General features: G+C 39.6%; 1 protein-coding gene across 1 annotated transcript; it reads left to right on the forward strand.

Annotated features, from left to right (window-relative positions):
• The first annotated feature begins 400 nt into the window (after window positions 1–400).
• On the forward strand, window positions 401–8,669 carry LOC110500071 (fibroblast growth factor 4B). Its single transcript, XM_021577217.2, has 3 exons — window positions 401–1,200; window positions 1,710–1,813; window positions 4,242–8,669. The coding sequence occupies exons 1-3, from the start codon at window positions 861–863 to the stop codon at window positions 4,419–4,421; spliced, it is 624 nt and encodes a 207-aa protein (XP_021432892.2). The 5' UTR covers window positions 401–860; the 3' UTR covers window positions 4,422–8,669.
• Window positions 8,670–21,264: the final 12,595 nt, after the last annotated feature.

A 21,264-nucleotide genomic window follows, 5' to 3' on the forward strand; every position in this document is an offset into this window, starting at 1 on the left:
GGCTGACAATAACGCCGCGTTTTCCTGAAGGTTGGGGGGTAAAGGAACCCGTAGACGGAAAGATCACTCACATTCCTGTGACATGTTAATATTGGTTTTCCTTTTTTAATTTGTGCATTCTCTCTATAATACACAGAAATCTTTCCAGGAATTCCGAAATGTGTTGTTGTGTAAACTTCCTGAACAAACAGCGAAGGAAGTGGCGGACAGGATTGCCATTGCTCTCCGGTGACTACTGGACTGTTTTTACACCTTCATTCTAAATAAGGAAGCAGCCTGTCAGACATATGACCAACGTCCCAATTTGGGCTCGGTCAAAGTACCCCATCGCATCCCATGATTGCTCAACTCTACCCAATGAAACTCCTCTCCCCCTGCCCCATCTCACATGTGAGTTGACAGCGGCTGCACATACATACTCTCATCAGACTTGCAGCTCAGCGCTTGCTGCATACACTTGCTGGTTTGCAACTTTTTCTTCCTCTCTCTCTCTCCCCTCCCTCACTTTGACGGGCAGCAATGAAGTCAGAGTGATGTCATATAAGGATACGAGTGCCTGGCAAGGTGACATAGGTTTTTGGTGAGTGGTATTCTCCACAGCCAGCGTTGCCTATCGAGAGAGGCGCCAGCGTTGCCTATCGAGAGAGGCGCGGAGCTGCAAAAGATGATCATCACCACCACCTCAAGCTCTGTCACGCTCTCTCCCTTTTCTACTCCTCTTTCGGGCTGTCATTTCATGCCAGAAGACCTTATCTGCCTTCCAAAAATAAGCCTTTACCACCATGCCGAAGGAAGAAAAACAAGAAGACAGGTATTTTTAGGGCCATTAACTTTGACCACGTGCCCCGAAGGTAAACTGGATGGCCATTGTGCAAAGGTTCTTCATCGGTATGTGCAACGAGGCCAGCACGCACTGGACGTTGACTGCAATTGTTCTCTTGGGGTCTCTATTGGGGATTGTGTCATCATATCCGATTCCAAGCAGGACTAATGCAACTTTATTGGAGCAAAGGTGGGAGACCCTCTTTTCCCGCTCTGTTCTGGGAATCTCTGGGGCGAAATCGGACATGAACTGGGAGAGTGACTATTTGATGGGCATCAAGAGAGTGCGGCGACTTTACTGCAACGTGGGCATTGGATTTCACCTGCAGATCCTCCCTGACGGCAGGATAAACGGTGTACATAATGAGAACCAGTACAGTGAGTCGCATCCTGAAATGTAATTCCATAGAGAACGTATAATATGAGCGGTCCCAAGTAAAGGCGACTTGAGAGCTCCTTGTCGGTCTTGCATGATATTTAATCATTGGGTTCGGCAACATTGAATGTCTCTCAAAGCAAAGACAAATCTATTAAAAAACCTTGTATCATTCAGTGCTAAATATCTTTCCAGGCCAAAACATGACATGAATGCTTGGACCAATATAGACGCCAACTTATTTTTACACTGGCTCCTTCTGTGGCCCAGAAAAGGATTGCCATGCACGCCAGAAAGTGCAGTTATGATAGATATTAATTTGGGCAATAGGAAATGAACAGCATTGCTCCCCAAATGATACAGAACAAAGACGATGCATGCAGAGTAGCCACCTACAAGGTTACACCCACCGCTGCATCATGCACGTCTTTGTTCCCCCATAGTCAAACGCATTGATGGACTGTCAATTTGACAAGGTTCCTCTGTATAACACCATGCTTTGTTTGACTAGGTCTAATAGAGATCTCTACGGTGGAGAGAGGAGTGATAAGTATGTATGGGGTGAGAAGTGAGCTGTTTGTCGCAATGAACAGCAGAGGAAGGTTGTATGGAACGGTAGGTGTGCGCAATTGTATTTCCCTCTTTTGCTGGCATGCTATTTCTAAGAGAGATGGAGAAAAACGCAATGTGTTTGAGATTAGCTAACTTCTTTGTTCATATGGTATTACCAATTATATATTTTTAAGAATTTGTTTTGTTAAGTAGACCCTTTGCATTATTTTGTTCTCTGTGAATCAAATATTACCTCACTGATGGGAGCGTTCAGGAGGCACGGAATGATTCCATTGTAAATGATTCATAATTTCCAATTTCCCAGGTTATAACTTGTTTCAGCATGGTCTTTCTGTAGCTTGTGTAGCATAATGGAAAGCATAATGGAAAGGGTGTTTGTAAAGGATAACAAAAATGTAATGCTTACTGAAATATGATCTGTTGAATAAGACGATATAAACGATGCCTATTGAACTCGCTAGCCTAATATTCTATCAATCATCTGATTGCTTTTCTGAGAGTTGAATGTCTGAAGCTATTTATTGAAGGAATCAATCAATGTTCAAGGTAGGAATACTAATCTAAAGAGAAGGTGCTTTAGCATTGATTATATTAAGATTGATTTTATGGCCCAATGTTGAATTAAAATATTGCACCATATTGCACGTCTAAGTGTTGGCGTACTGCTGTAAATTGGTCTGAATTGGCAAACATTTGGCTCTGACATTTTAGCCTATAAAACTGCACCCTGCTTTTGGCTTGCAGTCAAATATGTTTTAGTATGAAGATACAATAAAACTTCAATAAAATGCAGTCTCAAATAGCCGCCTGTTCCTTTTAATAGCCGGGCATCGTCACACATTTCAGCAAATAAACGCCTGTTTCGAATAAACGATCGGTCTAAATGCATTGTTTACACGTGAACTTCAGTGCATATGGTAAAGATTGCGCAATAAGGTACAGGAGAGCAACATTATTGCCATGGATGAGACTGCAGTGTGGTTTGACATGGTCGCCTCAATTACAGTGGATACAAAGAGTGAGAGAATGATGCTGAAGCTGAAATTGCGGTGTGTGATAGGGAGCCTAGTCATTGCAAGTCTGATCTGCAGTGGATGTGTTATTAAAATGTTTATACTGGTCATACTGGTCACAAAGTGTGGTAGTCTTTTCAACATGTTTTTGAGCAATAGATGCCTTGCTCAAATGGAAGCCTCCAATTCAAACTCCCATTAGACAGATCTGCAAGTGTTATAATGTAAGCGCCAGTTGCGTTTGGTGACTGAAGCAAATAAACCGCTCTGGCTATTATTTTAAGTTGTACAGTATGTAGAAACTGCATCTCCAATAGAAATCCCCTATCTCGCTTGTAGGTGATGTCATGGCAACGTTGGCTAGCTAAACTCATGCGCAGAAACGCGTCATCGGTACAATGGTCGTTTGGCGCCGAACTGCGCATGTGCAGGCCACTAATAAAAGGCACTCCTTTTAAAAGGCACTCCTATAAAGTTGTTTTTGACGAAAATTAAAACATGTAAGTGTCAATCTAGGTTGTGCCTTTAGATTTCGAGAAAATTAACAATTAAGGAAGAATTTTTTTCACTTCCCTCATTGACTTCTCAAGTGTTTTCGGAAGTCTCGCGATGTTGGGCCTCTGGGTTGATAAACTGGGACTGACCAGAGTAGTGTTTAGCTGCAGTAAACATCCAAATCTATTGCCGTGGAGGAGATCTACAATTTGCTGAAATGTATTTAATGTGTTCAGCTTGACAAGACACTGTAAATCAGCAGGCAATGATTCATCGTGACGTTGATGAACAAGGAGTGTCAGAACTCTTTTTAACCACGTTTAGTCCAGTCCTCTGTTTCCTCTGTATTTGGATTACTTTTTAAATTGTTTATTGTCTATATGTTTATGTTAGATCGGCAGAAAACCCAATACTTGAATCATGAAAAATTATCTAAAAAATGATTACTATAGAACTTGGAAATTATTGAATATGAATGACTGCGTTACAACATAAATTTAGAGCATGTGGTTTTAGAAGTTTGAAGTGGTAATTTAAAGCCAGCATGCAGTCTTTTTAATTAACATTTTTAATCATCACTGTATGTCCATTTCATGGAAAATAACTCCAAATGTATTTTTGTAATTGATTTCACTGCACCTCCTTTTGCCATTGAAATGATGTCTGATCATGTATGCGGGTTGATAGAAATGTACATATATTTACATACACAACCACGATAGGTGGATAGAATCGTCTAGACTATAGGGCCTAACCCGCTTACCCCTTCACAGTAGGAGGATACATATGCAAATAAAAGATGACCAGTCATTGGTCAGAATAACCAGATCAAATTATGATGTCATGCTGTGGGCCAAAAACTCCATCCCACCGTAACAGGCTGAAATTCCAGGCATTTTTTTCCAAATGTTTTTATGCTAAAAGCTTTTTGTTGACCTTGTCTCTCCATTTGCCATTTTTAGAAATTCTTCCGGGATGAGTGCAAGTTCAAGGAGACCTTGCTGCCAAACAACTACAATGCCTATGAGTCTTCGGTTTACAAGGGCTCCTACATCGCCCTCAGCAAACATGGCCGCGCAAAGAGAGGCAACAAGGCCACCACCGCCATGACTGTCACACACTTCCTCCCCCGATTATCATGATCAAAGCTGGCAATAACTCACTAATTTGCACATGTGGAGGTTCTCCAAGGTAATATAGAATTATACAATATAAATATATACCATTACAAAAGGACTGCAAAAAACTACACAAGTATTTATTATCTTTATATATGTATATTTGGATAGCTACCTTTGTATTAGAACTTATGTATATGCCATTATTTGCTGCTTATCATTATCGATTGAGGAGTGTATTTACACCTTTTCTGGAAGTACATACCGGTCGTAACGGGAGTAAATCAAGATAATTGCTTAGCCAAACTCCATAACAAACGGATTTTGACATTATAACGCTTGCATAGCTGTCGAATGGGAGCTTGAATCAGAGCTTCCTGGGCGTTCTCTAACTCACAGATACTGGGGCAGCTTCACCCTGTCTTTGGGGTGGATGACTAATATCCTTAGCTTTTAGGAGTGAAATGGATACTTTTTATTACCTCAAAGAACCACTTGACTGGATAAAGAGATGCATGGAGTTACTGTATGCTCAAAGTAATACCTGTTTAGTCTATCCTTTCTCTGAGACCTTTGAGCACTTGCTGGTTCACTCCCCTGTGTTCAAGATTGCTGTTTTTTAGCAAAAAGGGGGATTGAGAACGAGACTACTTAAATGCACTTCCCTTGCTGAACGATGTGAAGGTGCCTTGGTGTTCCCACTTGTGGCCCTCTTAAACTTGCATGTAAGAGACACCCGCTGTAGTCAGAAATAGGGCTGACACTCCGAGGAGGGCCTCAGGGGGGCAGGTCTATCTCTGGTTTATTTTCTTTTTCTGTAATTAGATTGATTAAGTAATATACACTCTGGTACACAGAGAGAAGACTAGAGGAGAACTTCCATGAGTGTGGGGAGGTAGAGAAACTCAGTTGGCCCCCCACAGTAGAAGTTTAACCGCCATGTGAGACTCTAGTCTCTCCACAAGGTCATTTAAACATGGTGGGGCAGTTATGTGTTACAGACTGGATTCAAACCTCCTTTGTATCAGAGCTCCTTTGCATCATGGCTTGAAATGAACTGAAAAAGGGGCTGGCATAAGAACGCACAATAAAACATGTATCTGCTCACAAACTGGGACACTGCTGACATACCCAAAAGCTTTAGCGTTTGGCTTTGGGTGAGTGTGTGAAATGTAAAATTGCAAGCTTTTGTGCATCGCCATACATAAAGATGTCTATTAAACCAATGAAAAATGATGTAAATATTGACAAATGTGAATCAGAAAAAAGAACCAGGAACAAGTTGCGTAGTTCAGGTTGCACAGTGACCATCCATGATGGTGCCTGATGTATTTTTTGTTGTTGAGAATCGTTCCCATACATGATTATTTATTTAGTTGTTTAAGTGTGTTTGGTGAAATCCCATAGACCCCTCCCAGATCAGTGTGCTCTGCAGCAGCACTGCAGTGGCAGAAAGTTGTTGGAAGCGGTAGTTTGATGGTTTTAAATGTAATTACGGGAGGCTCAGTTCCTGGAGTCATTGTGCAGCACTGGACTGAAGGACAGTGCAGTGCCTCATAGTTAATAGTGTTCTTTCCTCTGCTGCTGGTTACTTGAAAACTGAGGCTTCTCACTCTGCCCACCCCAAGTCACCCTCTGGGAATGTTCTCTTTGGTGGAGCCGAGGAGGAGCAGGACTATTTTAGCCTAGAAAAGACTTATGGGATGCGGCCTGCTGTCGCTGTTTGTTGAATCCCCTGCAAGAATGTGTCTCATCCAGGAGGACTGGCTGCTCCCCACATACTCCCCTTTAACCAGTACCACCCCGGTCGTCAGATACCCCTGTGAAAACCCATGGGGCTGGAGGGACCTTGGGATTCCAGCAGTAACCCAGGAGCTTCTTCTCCTGCTTTAGTCCTTTTTTTAGTTCACAGTCCGAGTCATGGACCAGTGTTGACCCTGACTCTGTGTCCAGGGGGGTCTGCTATTTGAGTCACCCCCCCCTTTCCCCCCACTCCCATCAAATCAATGTTTGTCTCTATTTGATAGTGTTATCTCTCTATTTGATTAATTTGCAATGAATTTGATGTAAAGCTAGTTGATTGGTTTTAAAGGGACAAACAGGGCTGTGCTGGGTTGATTATTTATTTATGGAATTCTTCATGCACTATTTGAATGGTCTCCATAGAAAGACCATCAGTGGCCTCCAAGACTTCCATCTTGTCCTTAATTGCTCTTATATGCGTGGCTTTAAAGCTACAGTCTGTGATTGGTGCATCCATTTTTGGACTTTAAGTGTAATGTAATGAGCCTTTATAGCCATTTATTCTTAAAGAATATAACTTAGAAATGCCTCATGACCTTAGTTAAACAGTCTTACCCCATCAGAACCCAAAATATAAGCTTGGTTTATTCCACTGTTTGTGAACAATGTAATTGTAAACAAACACTGTGGGTTAAAAATAGGTTAAAACTATAAAAACTAATTGCTAGACAGCATTTTGTTTTTCAAATCATAGACTGTAGCTTTAAAAAAAAATAACTGTCATTGTCACTTTTCATATCTGATTGCCTGGCTGAGAATGCATGTGTCTGAGATCTACAGTTATTTGAGTTACGTCTTTAATTTCTCTTGCCGAAGTTCAAACACTTGGTTTGATGCGTCTACCCTGCATTAATGTGAATGCAGATTTCATTTTTTGTTCCTCTCACACCCCTTCCCTCACACACTTGTGCGTAGCCTACATCCAAAAACTTCCAGGGAGGGGACCTCTGCAGACTTGATGCAGTACTTGAGACAAAGAGCAAAGTCACTGCAAGTCTCTATCCTCCCAGTTCTCTGTCTCTACAGCAGGCCTTGTGGGCCACTGTGACGTCAACCAACCAACTGCTCTTCAGGAATCACCTGGCTCTGCCTGAGAACCAAGGCTCTGATGTCAAAAGACTGTGGACAAGAGCTTCCAATCCTATCTAAAACAACCCTTCCCTTACACTTTCGCAATATTAACCGAGAGGTCTTGGAACGGTTATTTAAAGATTTTAGTGGCACATTGGAGTATTGCAAGGGAGTTCCATATTGCAGCATAAATGTTAAACAATTTCCACAGTTTACAAGAGTCCGTTGATGTTATTTTCAGGAGTGATGGAAGCTTTCTCTAAAGGGCAGCACCTACCTGTACACTTACTAGTGGTGTGCAACAGGAATTTACTTTTTTTAGGCTGGATTGTTATGGGCATACAATGAATCTGTCACATGGTATAGTGGCCTGGATCAAATCTCCTTTTCCTTACTTGTTGTAATGAGAATATATGTACTGGAAGTAAATCCTATTGTTTGTCTATTGGTTAAAGAGTGGTCTCAGAGATCAGACTTAAGACGTATTGCCGTTGTGACTGCATGTGGTATTACATGAAAACATTCTGGGATAGTTATTGACATTGGTAAATGGAAAAATTAATCAGATACATTGTTCTGATAAAAGTGAGTCAAATATCTTTTTAATAAGTTCAATGTGAGTTCATTTGAACAGCTTAATCCTCATGTCAACATACCAGGGTGTGAAGTGTGTGTGAAGTGTGTGTGTGTCTGTGTGTGTCTGTGTGTGTCTGTGTGTGTGTGTGTGTGTGTGTGTGTGTGAGTCTTGCACACCCTCCCTCAAAGTCAACAAGATGTCAAAGGTGCACCTTATCAGAGATCTTGAAAATATTGAAAGTAGTGCTGCTTGTGGAAAGTGAAGGTTTGCCATCTTCAAAGTAGCTTATAAAATGGTGTCTTTCCTATGTCTGAGCATGGTAACGGGATAGTGAGGCAACTAAAAGCTGGAAGCCTAAAGATTACAGGTTCATATTCTGTTCCCTATCAGACTTGACCAAAACATACGACCACAATAAATTCTAGTTCTGTTTGAAAATGATTTGTGAAATGTGTCAATGAACTTCAGCAGAGAAGGCATCCTGTTATCATGCTTGATTGGGAGTGTGTCTGCATGTGTTTCCCTTGTGTGTTTCGGGAAAACTTTCTTTCTCCTGGTTTTGTACCCCTGCACTAAGGGGAGTGAGCTTCCACCTATGCCCCTTCTCTCTGTTAACATATACCTCACCTTCTGCCTTAGTTTTAATTTGTTATGACGATTGTAAAATAGTAGACTTCTGCAATCATTTATTTCTGAAAAACTGATGAGGCTACGTAAGAAAACTAATATATTGAAAATGTTTTTCCTTTTATTTTTGTACGTATGTGCTGTGCACAGCATTCTACTGTATTCCTGAGATACCAATAAACGTTTGTTTTATACTTGTTGTTTTCTTGGTTTCTTATTGAGCCCGTGGCTGTATGGGTTTGTTAAATGTGACAGAGAATCATGTACACTTGTACACAACTTGATTTCCTCCTACACCTCACTCACAAAGATGAGTGACTTACCAAACATATAGTGTGTAATGCACACTGACCAGTGCACTGTGCCCTCTGCAGCCTATTGCAATACTTAAGGTGATCTACTATTTTAAGGTTCGGGGGCACTGCTCTGCAAAATGTGACCCTTGAACCCCCTTATAGAATGTTGACACTTCTTATGTTGAAGCACCAACAACAAAGGCACATCTGCAGTAGTTCTTGCTTGGAAAAGTGTCTAACATGAAATCATCATGTCTGAAGATTAGATTAGATCAACTTCCAACTAGATCAACTAGAACAACTAGATCAACGTCCCACCAGGGGGATTTCATTTAGTCAGGTGCTTAACAAGACCAAGTACATAAAACATAGAAACAGAATAATAAAATTAATTTGAAAGGGCAATAGGCTACATATATGAAATAAGATAGTTATGACTGGTCATTTTATTTTTATTTGGTCCCACACTAGAAGCCCACCGTGCTGTCCATATTGCGACATAAATTACCTTGTGGTTCCCTCTGCTGGTCAAACTCTGTAATGGTGGAATTGTTTGTGATGGACAGTCGGCACCAACAACCATACTTTATTTAAGGGGGCCACTCATCATCACATATACACACAGTGTAATGTTAATTTGGAGCTTAATTTGTCATATTCACGCATGGATTTATGTTTTTATAATGAAATAGAAAACGTTAGATAGAAATACAGCATAAGATAAGATTTTAAAAAACGAAAGAATGACACAAACTGAACAACAAAAAAGGACCCTAAGGAAAAGCAAAGCTAAAAAGATGTGTTTTAAGATCTCTTTTAAATATGTCCACAGTTTTACCACCCCTCAGGTTGTCTGGAATGCCTCTCCATTGCTTCTTGGTCCTTGGCTTTGGGATAGTTAAAAGGCCAGTGCCATTGGACCTGAGGGACCTAACATAAAAGCATGTCTAATGTATTGAGGTGCACAATCGTGGATAGATTTAAAAACCAATAGAATCATCTTAAAATGAATTCCTAAACTCACAGGCAGCCAATGCAGAGACCTTAAAACCAGTGTGATGTGTGCTCTCCGTCTGGTCTTGGTCAGAACCCGTGCTGCAGCATTCCTTATGTTTCTTGAGTAGACCAGTCTAAGAGTACAAGGACAGATTATGGTGATGAAACTTAAACATATTCCATATAAAATTAGGCCTGCTACAATGTTGGATATGCCAGTATGCCTACATGTTATAGGCCATTTTCTTGCAGTGAGACATTGAATTTAAAACGGGAATGAATGACAGGCCTACACCCTACAGGGTATCATAACACATAGAAAGGACAGGTATTTATTTATTTAAATCTATTCATTTATTGTTATTTCTAGTATTTATATGGTTGCTTAACTGTTAAAGAGGAATTCTGAGTTAGCCTTTGATGGGATATAGCTTCCATTTCCCCAGAAAACCAGATGTGGTTAACCAGATATTATTAAAATTGTTCTATGTGTTTATTTTATTATATTTTAGATACATATTTTAGTACTTAAAGATGAAAAACTGTATTCTTGAGATCCCCATGATGTCACAATAGCAAGCAAATGCAGATCTGGTTGGAGAAAAAGGCGTACTCTGTTTTGTTTCTGAATCATCTGAATTGACATGATAGTGACAGTAATTTACAATGTAGGGACTTTGTAATTATATAAATGACAATAAATCCCACATTCAGCAATATAATATTTTCATGTGTTATTTTGCTTATGTTTAGAGCTTGCAAGAAAGGTATTTCACTGTACTTGTGTATTCTACATTAAAACTTGAAACTGTGTGAGACTGTTGGAAAGGTTAGCAATCACACCAGTTGGCATAAAGTTGGCTCAATCAAATAAAATAAAATACATTTTTATTGGTCACATACACGTGATGTTAATGCGAGTGTAGCGAAACGCTTGTGCTTCTAGTTCCGACCATGCAGTAATAGAATTTGACGCCGGCTACAGTCAAACAAAATTACATTAGAAGTCAATTCACCATATTCTCTATCATTGACTACTTCAATGTCTAACTTGCTTGCTTATAGGACTTTGCATGCAATGCCCTGATATCTTTAGTGTTCTAATCTCTGTGTTTTTGTCATTTGTTTCGGGCTGTTTTTTAAGGACACGTAAATGTGGCTCATATGGCCAACATCCCTCATTTATTGATGGCGCTGGCTACGCCAGGTTGGATCTGATTGCATATTGATGTCCATTATATTCATCAAATGTTCGGTAAATTAAAATCTCCCCTGTCATGTGGTCCGGGGGCAATTTCTCCTACAGGAAACTATTCAAGTATTTTAGAATATTCACATGAAAATCTGTTACCAACCGGAGCATTTCTCTTTTGCCAAGATAATCCATCCACCTGTGACATATCAAGAAGCTGATTAAACAGCATGATCATTACACAGGTGCACCTTGTGCTGGGGACAATAAAATGTGCAGTTTTGTCACACAACACAATGCCACAGATGTCTCAAGTTTAGAGGGATTGTGCAATTGGCATGCTGACTGCAGGAATGTCCACCAGAGCTGTTGCCAGAATTGAATATTTATTTCTCTACCATAAGCTGCCTCTAAAGTCATTTTAAAGAATTTGGCAGTATGTCCAACCAGCCTAACACCCGCAGACCACGAGTATGCCGTCGTGTGGGCGAACGTTTTTCTGATGTCAGTGTTGTGAACAGAGTGCCCCATGGTGGTGGTGGGGCTATGGTATGGGCTGCAAACAAGCTGCAAACAACGAACACAATTTGAATGCACAAAAATACTGTGATGAGATCCTGTGACCAACAGATGCATATCTGTAGTCCCAGTCATGTGAAATCCAATTTATTTATTTAAATGCATGATTTCCTCATATGTAACTAATGAAATTGCATTTATATATTTTACCCCCTTTTCATGGTATCCAATTGGTAGTTACAGTCTTGTCCCATCTCTGCAACTCCCATATAGACATGGGAGAGGCAAAGGTCAAGCCGCACTGCCCACTTAACCCGGAAGCAATCCGCACCAATGTGTCAGAGGAAACACCGTACACCTGTCAACTGTGTCAGTGTGCATTGCCATGGGTCTCCCAGTCAAGGCCAGCTGCGACAGAGCCTGGACTCGAACCAGGATCTCTAGTGGCACAGCTAGCACTGTGATGCAGTGCCCTTCGACCACTGCACCACTCAGGAGGTCCTACATTTATATTTTTGTTCAGTATATTTTATATAATTATAAATGGCATCAAACTGTTGAAAATCTTTTCCCCCCCTAGCTTATCATTGTCTGCAGCCAGCTGTGATTATAATATAATGATACAGGCAGGAAAAGTAAACTCGTCTGTGGTGGTCGGCGAACCCTCAACCTTCTGGCCCATAACCCTCTGTGGCATCGACTGTGCCACAAAAGCACGCTGAAGTGGCAAAGTTGATATCCACGTTTATAAACACTGAGTCGCTACAGTTATTGCTATTTGTGGTTGTAAACATTATTTTGAGGTAATTCTATGAGGGGGAGGGTGTTCAATGTATTTAAAAGTATAAGAGGAGGGTCATGTGGAAATATTTGTAACTTTTCATTTGCATTTTTTATGACACCTTGAGTTGGACCAGCCCCTCCCCCCTAGTACATTTCGATCTGTCCTTTAAGGAGCCTAACGTTACCATTACTCCTTAAAGTCCAACAACCTTATGTTATTTTCAGCAGTAGATTGGCTCTGGCAGCCCAAAACAGCCAAATACTCCATCTAAACATGAATCGATTTTCAATTGCAATATGTTTCTCCCCTTGATCATTCAATATAATCTATCAATGGTTAAGCTGACCTCGTGATGCTGGTTGAGAGAATGCCAAGAGTGTGCAAAGCTGTTATCAAGATGAAGGGTGGCTACTTTGAAGAATCTAAAACCTTTTTATTTTTTTACACTTTTTTGGTTACTACATGATTCCATATGTGTTATTTCATAGTTTTGATGTCTTCACTATTATTCTACAATGTAGAAAATAGTAAAATAAAGAAAAAACCTTGAATGAGTAGGTGTGTCCAAATGTTTTGACTGGTACTGTATATAATCACCTAATTAATACCTCTGGTCCCTGCACTGGTGAAGTGTTACATGAGTACAAATCACTTGATGAATACAATTACTATGTGTGTGGTCATCTAAAGAGCGTCAGGCCATGACTTATCTGAAGAAAGCCCAGTCATATTTGTGGCAGCCGCAGTGGATCCAGGCCAGAGAGTCAGTGAACTGCAATACAAACCTTGGCTGTGTCGAGACACGAATAATGGCTATGCAGTGGCACTGCACTTGTGCTGCAGGTACATAGCTGCTGTTTTGTTTGCTGTTGAGGAGTGCACACAAGCCACTGCCAATAGAGAGCTCTTATGCGCTGATGTTAATTGTATGTGGAAAGGTTATCAGAAGAGAAATGTAACAAGCCATGTAGCAGAAAACCTAGACATGGATAGGTCACCTGCAAATGTAGGAAACGGCAAAATCCACCAGGCCTCTCCAATGAGGAACAGCAAGACGCTCTTGCTCAGCTACATCAGATTAGTCAGGAGTGAGGGTGATACAGACAAGGTCTCTGATAAGGGAATTTATATGTTTAACTTCTTGAGTGTAGGGGGCAGGATTTTCGTTTTTGGCAGAAAAAAAAGGTAGCCATTTGAAACTGCCTATTTCTCATGCCCAGACACTAGAATATGCATATAATTGTCAGAGTAGGATAGAAAACACTCTAAAGTTTCCAAAAGTGTCAAAATATTGTCTGTGAGTATAACAGAACTGATATTGCATATTGCAGTTTTCTATTTTCCTCAACCTGAGGAAAATCAAACCAGGAAGTGCTATTTTTCCTGAAAGCTCTCTGTTCCATTGGATGCCTTGCCAACATTTAAAGGGATATCAACCAGATTCCTTTTCCTATGGCTTCCTCAAGGTGTCAACAGTCTTTAGTTTCAGGCTTTTATTTTGAAAAATGAGCAAGAAAGATAACATCTTGTCAGTGGATAGCTGGGTGTTCGCAGAGTTTTGCTTGCGCAACAGAGTGGGGCAGCCATTGTCTCTCCCTCTCCTATTGAAAAAGTGACAGTCCCGGTTGACATATTATGGGTTATATATTTTAAAAACAACCTGAGGATTGATTATAAAAAACGTTTGACATGTTTCTGTGGACATTACGGAAACTATTTGGAATTTTCATCTGCGATGTCGTGACCGCTCGAGCCTGTGGATTTCTGAGCATAATGAGCCAAACAAATGGAGGTATTTTGGATATAAAAATAATCTTCGTTGAACAAAAGGAACATTTATTGTGTAACTGTGCAAACATCTGAAGATCATCAAAGGTAAGCAATTTAATCTATTGCTTTTCTGACTTTTGTGACCAATCTACTTGGCTGCTAGGTGTTTGTAATATTTTGTCTACTGAGAGAGATGTTCTTACATAAACGCTTGTTATGCTTTCGCCGAAAAGCTGTATTGAAATCTGACACGCCAGGTGGATTAACAACACCCTAAACTGTGTTTTGCTATATTGCACTTGTGATTTCATTAAAATTAAATATTTTTAGTAATTTAATTTGAATTTGGTGCTCTGCAATTCAGCGGGTGTTGATGAAAATGATCCCGCTAACGGGATGAGTGCGTCAAGAAGTTAAGGGAATGACTAAAGAAATCCACCCTGAAACCTAATCATTATATTATGTAACACGTATAATGAATAAATAGAGTGATAAACTTAAGTCCATTAAGGTTTGGTCAAGACAAGTAAGGGAGAGAAATGTGTGTGTGTGTGACTAAGAAAATACAGAGGACAATTAAACTATACATGACCTGACCTGATTGGAACTCTAAAAAACTTACGACAGGAAAGGGAGTCCTGTCGAGGTCCCTCTAATCTCGGGAGGATAGAACTGCCAGCCCGGTAGTGATAAACGAGGAATGAGAACTGTGGGGAAAGATACATCCCACCTACTGTTTGTGTGTCTGTGTGTGCGTGTAAGTAGGTAGGGGGGTGGAAGTTATAAAATGACATATCTTTGCATTTTTTGACTTTAGAACATTCTCGTGAATAAAGAACCAACCTTTTGCATAAGCTGAGTCTTTGCCTAATTATTATTAAACCTTACAAACCTCGGAGATTGGTCAAAGCTTAAATAATTGTTTAGTTATCATCATTGGGATTGAAAATTCTCGTGACAGCTTGGTCCTTCGAGCCGGATCTCAATACCTGCTTCTGTCGGTCCATGGAGACACTGAAATCATGCACGGGCAGATGAAATATCTGTAAATTAAAGACCTGGCCCCATTCGGAGGGTTCTTTACAGACCGGAGGCAAACTGGTATACGACAGAAACGGTGACGAGATCCAACCAACATTGAAGCGTCAGCTGCAAAAAAGTTAGGTCAGTGCTCTTTATTTACGGATTCAGGGGATAATATCTGTATGATTAAATGATGTAAAGGATTTTAATGTACTCTGGGTGTTAGATGCTGAAATATCCAAAGGGGTTTATGTCTGGTGATCTGTCTTTAGAATTTTGAGTGGAGAAAAATGTTTTAAAGGGAACCAAGTATTCTGTGCAAATGGAAGGCAGGAATTGGACATAGATCCAAATCGAACCTAAGAGTTCTGGGAGGGAGGTCCGTAATAACCCTAGGCATCTGTAGCCACTGCCGATTTAAACTAGCTAATATTGAGACCTAAGAGGAAAACTGGTCAAAATATATATTAGGCTGCAAACGTAAGACTTCTGGTGAACGTAAGAATTCTGGCGAACGTAAGAGTTCTGGCGAACGTAAGAGTTCTGGTGGGGATAGTCGAGATCTACCGGAGGGGCGCAAAAGAGGTCTGATTATTCCGTGAAAGGAGGTACAGACACATAGAGAGAATACACATTGGGAAATAACTATAGTAATTGAGTGAGAAAATAAAAAGCACACACATAGAGGGTTTTCAACGCAGATAAGAAGATAATTACTTGCGTCTAAGATAGATATATTAACCGGTCAAAAGTCATAAGAAATAACGGTAAAATAGGCTGTTAACCAGGACCTTACAACCCCTGGGAAATAGCTTGTTGAACGTAAGAGTTCTGGTGTTGTATACGTGTGAGACCTAATCATTTATCAAAAGTCAGGAAAATTATTATTCTAAGATCCTAGAGGAAATTAATGGATAGGTATTTATAATCATAGAAAGTAAAAGCACACACATAGATTAAGGATAATAACAGATTATAGAAACACACACATAGATTAAGGATAATAACAGATTATAGAAACACACACATAGATTAAGGATAATAACAGATTATAGAAACACACACATAGATTAAGGATAATAACAGATTATAGAAACACACACATAGATTAAGGATAATAACAGATTATAGAAACACACACATAGATTTTCCAGAATAACAACAATAGTAATTGAATAAACATGGGTGCTAAATCCTCTAAGGTGATTCCGGAATTAACCGGAGATGAGAGATTTATGGAGGCCAAAGATAAAATAAACATTTATTTTGGCCCAAAATGGAGAAAGCAGTACGAATTTGATGGACGTTTAAATATAGAAAAACTAGAATTAATGATCAAACAGATACATAAGGTATGTGGGGACCGGACAGAGAAGCAACAGGCAGAAGGGCTTGACACCGCTAGGGTGTGGTTGTCTGAAGCCCAGAAAAGAAGTGTAGAGAAAGAGAGAGAGAAAGTTTCAAGAAGGATATCAGCAGGGGAAAAATGATATGCATGTGAGACCTAATAATCAAAAGTCACAATAGTAATTATTCCTAAATTCTGAGGAGATAGAGAGCGTGACGAAGTTAGAAACGAAAGAACGGAAAGGAGGTCAGTATCTAATAGTAACTATCAGGGTAATTGTAGATAAGCATAAATGAGGCTTTAAGGGAAAGGGACCTAAGAGAGAAGGGAAAAAATGGACAGGATCAGACGATAGAAAGTTTCAATTGAGATAAGACAGGACATTTCACCCGGGAGTGTAAGGCTCCCTGTAAACATTGTGACCGAGTAGGACACAACCACCGAAACTGCAAAGGTAAGGGGAAGGACAGGTGCGACAATCGGGAGAGAAAGAGAGAGACAACGAGAGCGAGAGTAATGAGAATCATCACCGGAGTAATGCTTGGACCATTAAATTAGAGCTATTTTCTGGGAATTGTCTCGGTAGTACGTGCCTGATTTTACAACTATAGATAGGGTTATTTATGTGGAGTCTATGTCATTTCAATAGATTTGGTGATTCAGTGGTAGAATTCTCGCCTGCCATTTGAGAGCCTTGGGTTCGTATCCCGGTCTATGCACCAATGGCTATAATCTGGGTTTCTGATTGTAAATCAACTATTGGTATATTTTGCCTGGAAAGATACGGTCGTTAGTGTTTGTTTAAGATATAAACTTAATGTTTTATTAGCTTGTTTAGGTTAAATTGAAAGACTAATTCATTCAAAATAATAGCGAGGCGATTTTGATGTAATACGTTGTCTGTTGCCTAAATGGTCTGCTGGAATAACGTATTGAGAATAGGAGTCATATTTAAATAACAGAATCAAAGAAGAGACAGTTACCTACCTAAATCTAATGAATTCTAATAATAGTGGATGCAATAGTGGATGCAAGTGGATCTGCTGCCATCTGCTGTTTGAGTTTTCTGTTTAACAAAAGTACTGAGTGAAGCTGGAGCCTGGACAATTAGAATCTTGAATACAAGACATGCGTCAGTGTATTGCATAAGATTTTTCCAACTCAGGAGCTCATGCTTTCTGAGGATGTAACAGTGATGATGGCTATTGGGCTTCCTATCAAGCAATTTGAGAGACTGTTTGCAGACAGACTGAATGGGTTTTAATGTTGTAAAGCAAGCTTGGGCCAAACTAGTCAAGTAGTATGTTAAGTAGGGGAGTATCATAGATTTGAAGTACAGTTTGTTATTTTGGAAATTAGCTAGGTTGAATTTGGTTATTTGAGTTACCTTTTTCATTTGCTTTAAAAAGAGGGGTTGGAATCAAGAATGATGCCTTAGTACTTAAAATCGGATACCACCGGGAGCTCTTCCCCTGATACATAGACATCTGTCTCAGGGGCATTAGTTGTTTTCTTTGTAGTGAGTTCTTGTGTAGCTTGTTGTTTACTGTTTGCATGCATTTATCACTGTATCATCTGCATACATTGGAACTTCAGACTCTGTACAGACAGAAGGAAGATCATCAATGTACGAGCTGAAAAGTATTGATCTTTGGGGCATGCAAACATTGTAGCCATGAGTGGGGGGAAAAAAGTTAGTTTTGACTCTTACGCTGATGAGACAGCACCAAATTTTTAAAGGTTTGAGATTTGTTAAACAACAGGATTCTTTCTCCCCAGGATAATTGTATCTAAGGGTAGAGCATGTTCAATTAAGTACATATAAACATTGAGGAAGTTTAACACTAATGATTTGAGGGTGTACAGTGGAATCATCATTATTATTAGGTTTTGTTTGTTTTTAACCTAGGGTTTGCAAATACCCACACACAACAAATAGTGTATAACTATTTGTTGATATTTTTTAAATACTATGTTTGAATTGGTGTGTTCTATTTCCTTTGGGTTTAGTGAGATTTCCATTTGTCTTAGTGCCACGATATCTTAAAGGAGATTTCCATTTTTCTTAGAGCCACAATATCTTAAAGGGGCACTCACACACATGGAATTTTAATAAAGTTTTAATAAAACACGTGATTTCTTTTGATAAAGGAATGTTCTGGGAACCTGGGATACAATATGTAGAAAATGTTTGACAGTTTTCCTTTAATTTGTCTAATATAGTAAGAAACACTTCTTTGAAGGGTTAGTGTGACCTATGACCTCTGTCATGACTTTCCTTTGTGGTTTGATCAGCCTCATTGGAAAGCCATTTGAATAATGAATTTAAGGTCATTTTTAATACTGATTTTAAGGTAATTTGTGTAATTCATAATTATGATGGAGTTTAAAGTTCTTAGACATATTTGTAATTTGAACCAATGAGAAGAAGGAAAGGGCATAGCCTTTGACTAAGGGTAGGCTTCCTTAAGTCTATCTTCCTATGACCATAAGGGTACAATCATTTTTCATGTTACAGAGTAGTGATTTCGATCTGATTATGTTATTTGAAATTGTATTTTATCTTTTGACCCGTAGTAGTATTTTTTATAAATTACCTAGCTAAGTTTTATTTTCCCTCAGGTAGTTAGCTGTTGTTATTGTGTGAATTACAGGAGAAGGTGATTCACTCAATCCAACCAGGAGACTGGGTGTGGATCCAGTCCCTGAGGGAAAAAGACTGGAAGCAGCCCCATTGGGAAGGCCCATACCAGGTTCTGTTAACCTTTCTGATCTCCCCATCCCGGATCCGGGATCGTGAATACAGACTCAAGCTCATTACCATAACGCAATGTTAACTATTCATGAAAATCGCAAATGAAATGAAATAAATATGCTAGCTCTCAAGCTTAGCCTTTTGTTAACAACACTGTCATCTCAGATTTTCAAAATATGCTTCTCAACCATTGCAAAACAAGCATTTGTGTAACAGTATTGATGGCTAACGTAGCATTTAGCATTAGCATTCAGCTGGCAACATTTACACAAAAAAACAGAAAAGCATTCAAATAAAATCATTTACCTTTGAAGAACTTCAGATGTTTTCAATGAGGAGACTCTCAGATAGCAAATGTTCAGTTTTTCCTGAAAGATTATTTGTTTAGGACAAATCGCTCCGTTTTCTGCGTCACGTTTAGCTATGAAAAAACCCCTGTATCCAGGATTGTGTAAATCTATCAGCAAGCTCATTAGCATAACACAACGTTAACTATTTATGAAAATCGCAAATGAAATGAAATAAATATGCCATCTCTCAAGCTTAGCCTTTTGTAAACAACACTGTCATCTCAGATTTTCAAAATATGCTTCTCAACCATAGGAAAACAATCATTTGTGTAAAAGTAGCTAGCTAGCGTTAGCATTTCGCGTTAGCATTTAGCGTTAGCATTAGCGTTAGCATCCAGCACGCAACATTAACAAAAACATAAAAGCCTTCAAATAAAATCATTTACCTTTGAAGAACTTCTGATGTTTTCAATGAGGATACTCTCAGTTAGATAGCAGATGCTCAGTTTTTCCAAAAAGATTCCTTGTGTATTAGAAATAGCTCCGTTTTATACATCACATTTGGCTACCAAAAAAAATCCGAAAATTCAGTCCTCAAAACGCGAACTTTTTTCCAAATTAACTCCATAATATCGACTGAAAACATGGCAAACGTTGTTTAGAATCAATCATCAAGGTGTTTTTCACATATCTCTTCATTGATACATCGTTCTTGGACACATGCTTTCTCCCCTGAATCAAATGGTAAAGTAGAAGCAGCTGGCAATTGCGCACCGAATTCGACGCAGGACACCAGGCGGACACTTGGAAAATGTAGTCTCTTATGGTCAATCTTCCAATGATATGCCTACAAATACGTCACAATGCTGCTAAGACCTTGGGCGAACGACAGAAAGTGTAGGCTCATTCGTTGCGCAATCACAGCCATATAAGGAGAGAATGGAAAACAGAGCTTCAGAAATTCTGCTAATTCCTGGGTGATGCATCATCTTGGTTTCGCCTGTAGAATGAGTTCTGGGGCACTTACAGACAAAATCTTTGCAGATTCTGAAACTTCAGAGTGTTTTCTTTCCAAAACTGTCAAGAATATGCATAGTCGACAAAATATCGCGCTTAAAACGGGAACGTTTTTTATCCAAAAATGAAATAGCGCCCCTAGAGCTCTAACAGGTTTTAACCACCGCCTTTTCCATTAGAATAGCTGAGAGAGTCACTTGGGTCTACGTTACCCACTGCAAAGAGGTAGGAACACATACAAGCACTGCTGATCACACACAGAGTTAGGAGAAGAACCGAGTACCAACAGGGTCCGGGGGTTGCCTCCTTAACGAAGATTCCCTATCCCGACCATTCATCACTGTGTGTGCTCCTAGAAGTGTGAGTATGGGGTGGTACCTAGCAGACCAACTAAGGGCAGGAGAGGGTTGGTTGTTTTTGGGAAAATCAGGGACTCTGAGCTGCATCATAGTCTTGGTAATCTTTCGGATAAATCCAGATCCACCACCTTCCGGTACTAATTATGTGACGCTGTTGTCATTGATAAGAAGTAAACAATAGACAAACAATATAAAATACTGACCATCAAGGATGAGTGACTTACAGAGTAAGGAGTCAAAGAAGGTCAAGATGTCGGATCTAAGCTAAACATTAACTTCTTTGGGACTGGGGGGCAGTATTGAGTAGCTTGGATAAAAAGGTGCCCAGAGTAAACTGGGCATATATGCATATTATTAGTAACTAATTACTAATAGTTACGTTTGTCTAATTATTTATTATACATTTACATAATCTAATAATTATGTTTCAGGGTGGAATT

The sequence above is a fragment of the Oncorhynchus mykiss genome, chromosome 21, assembly GCF_013265735.2.
Source record: "Oncorhynchus mykiss isolate Arlee chromosome 21, USDA_OmykA_1.1, whole genome shotgun sequence".
Classification (NCBI taxonomy): Eukaryota; Metazoa; Chordata; class Actinopteri; order Salmoniformes; family Salmonidae; genus Oncorhynchus; species Oncorhynchus mykiss.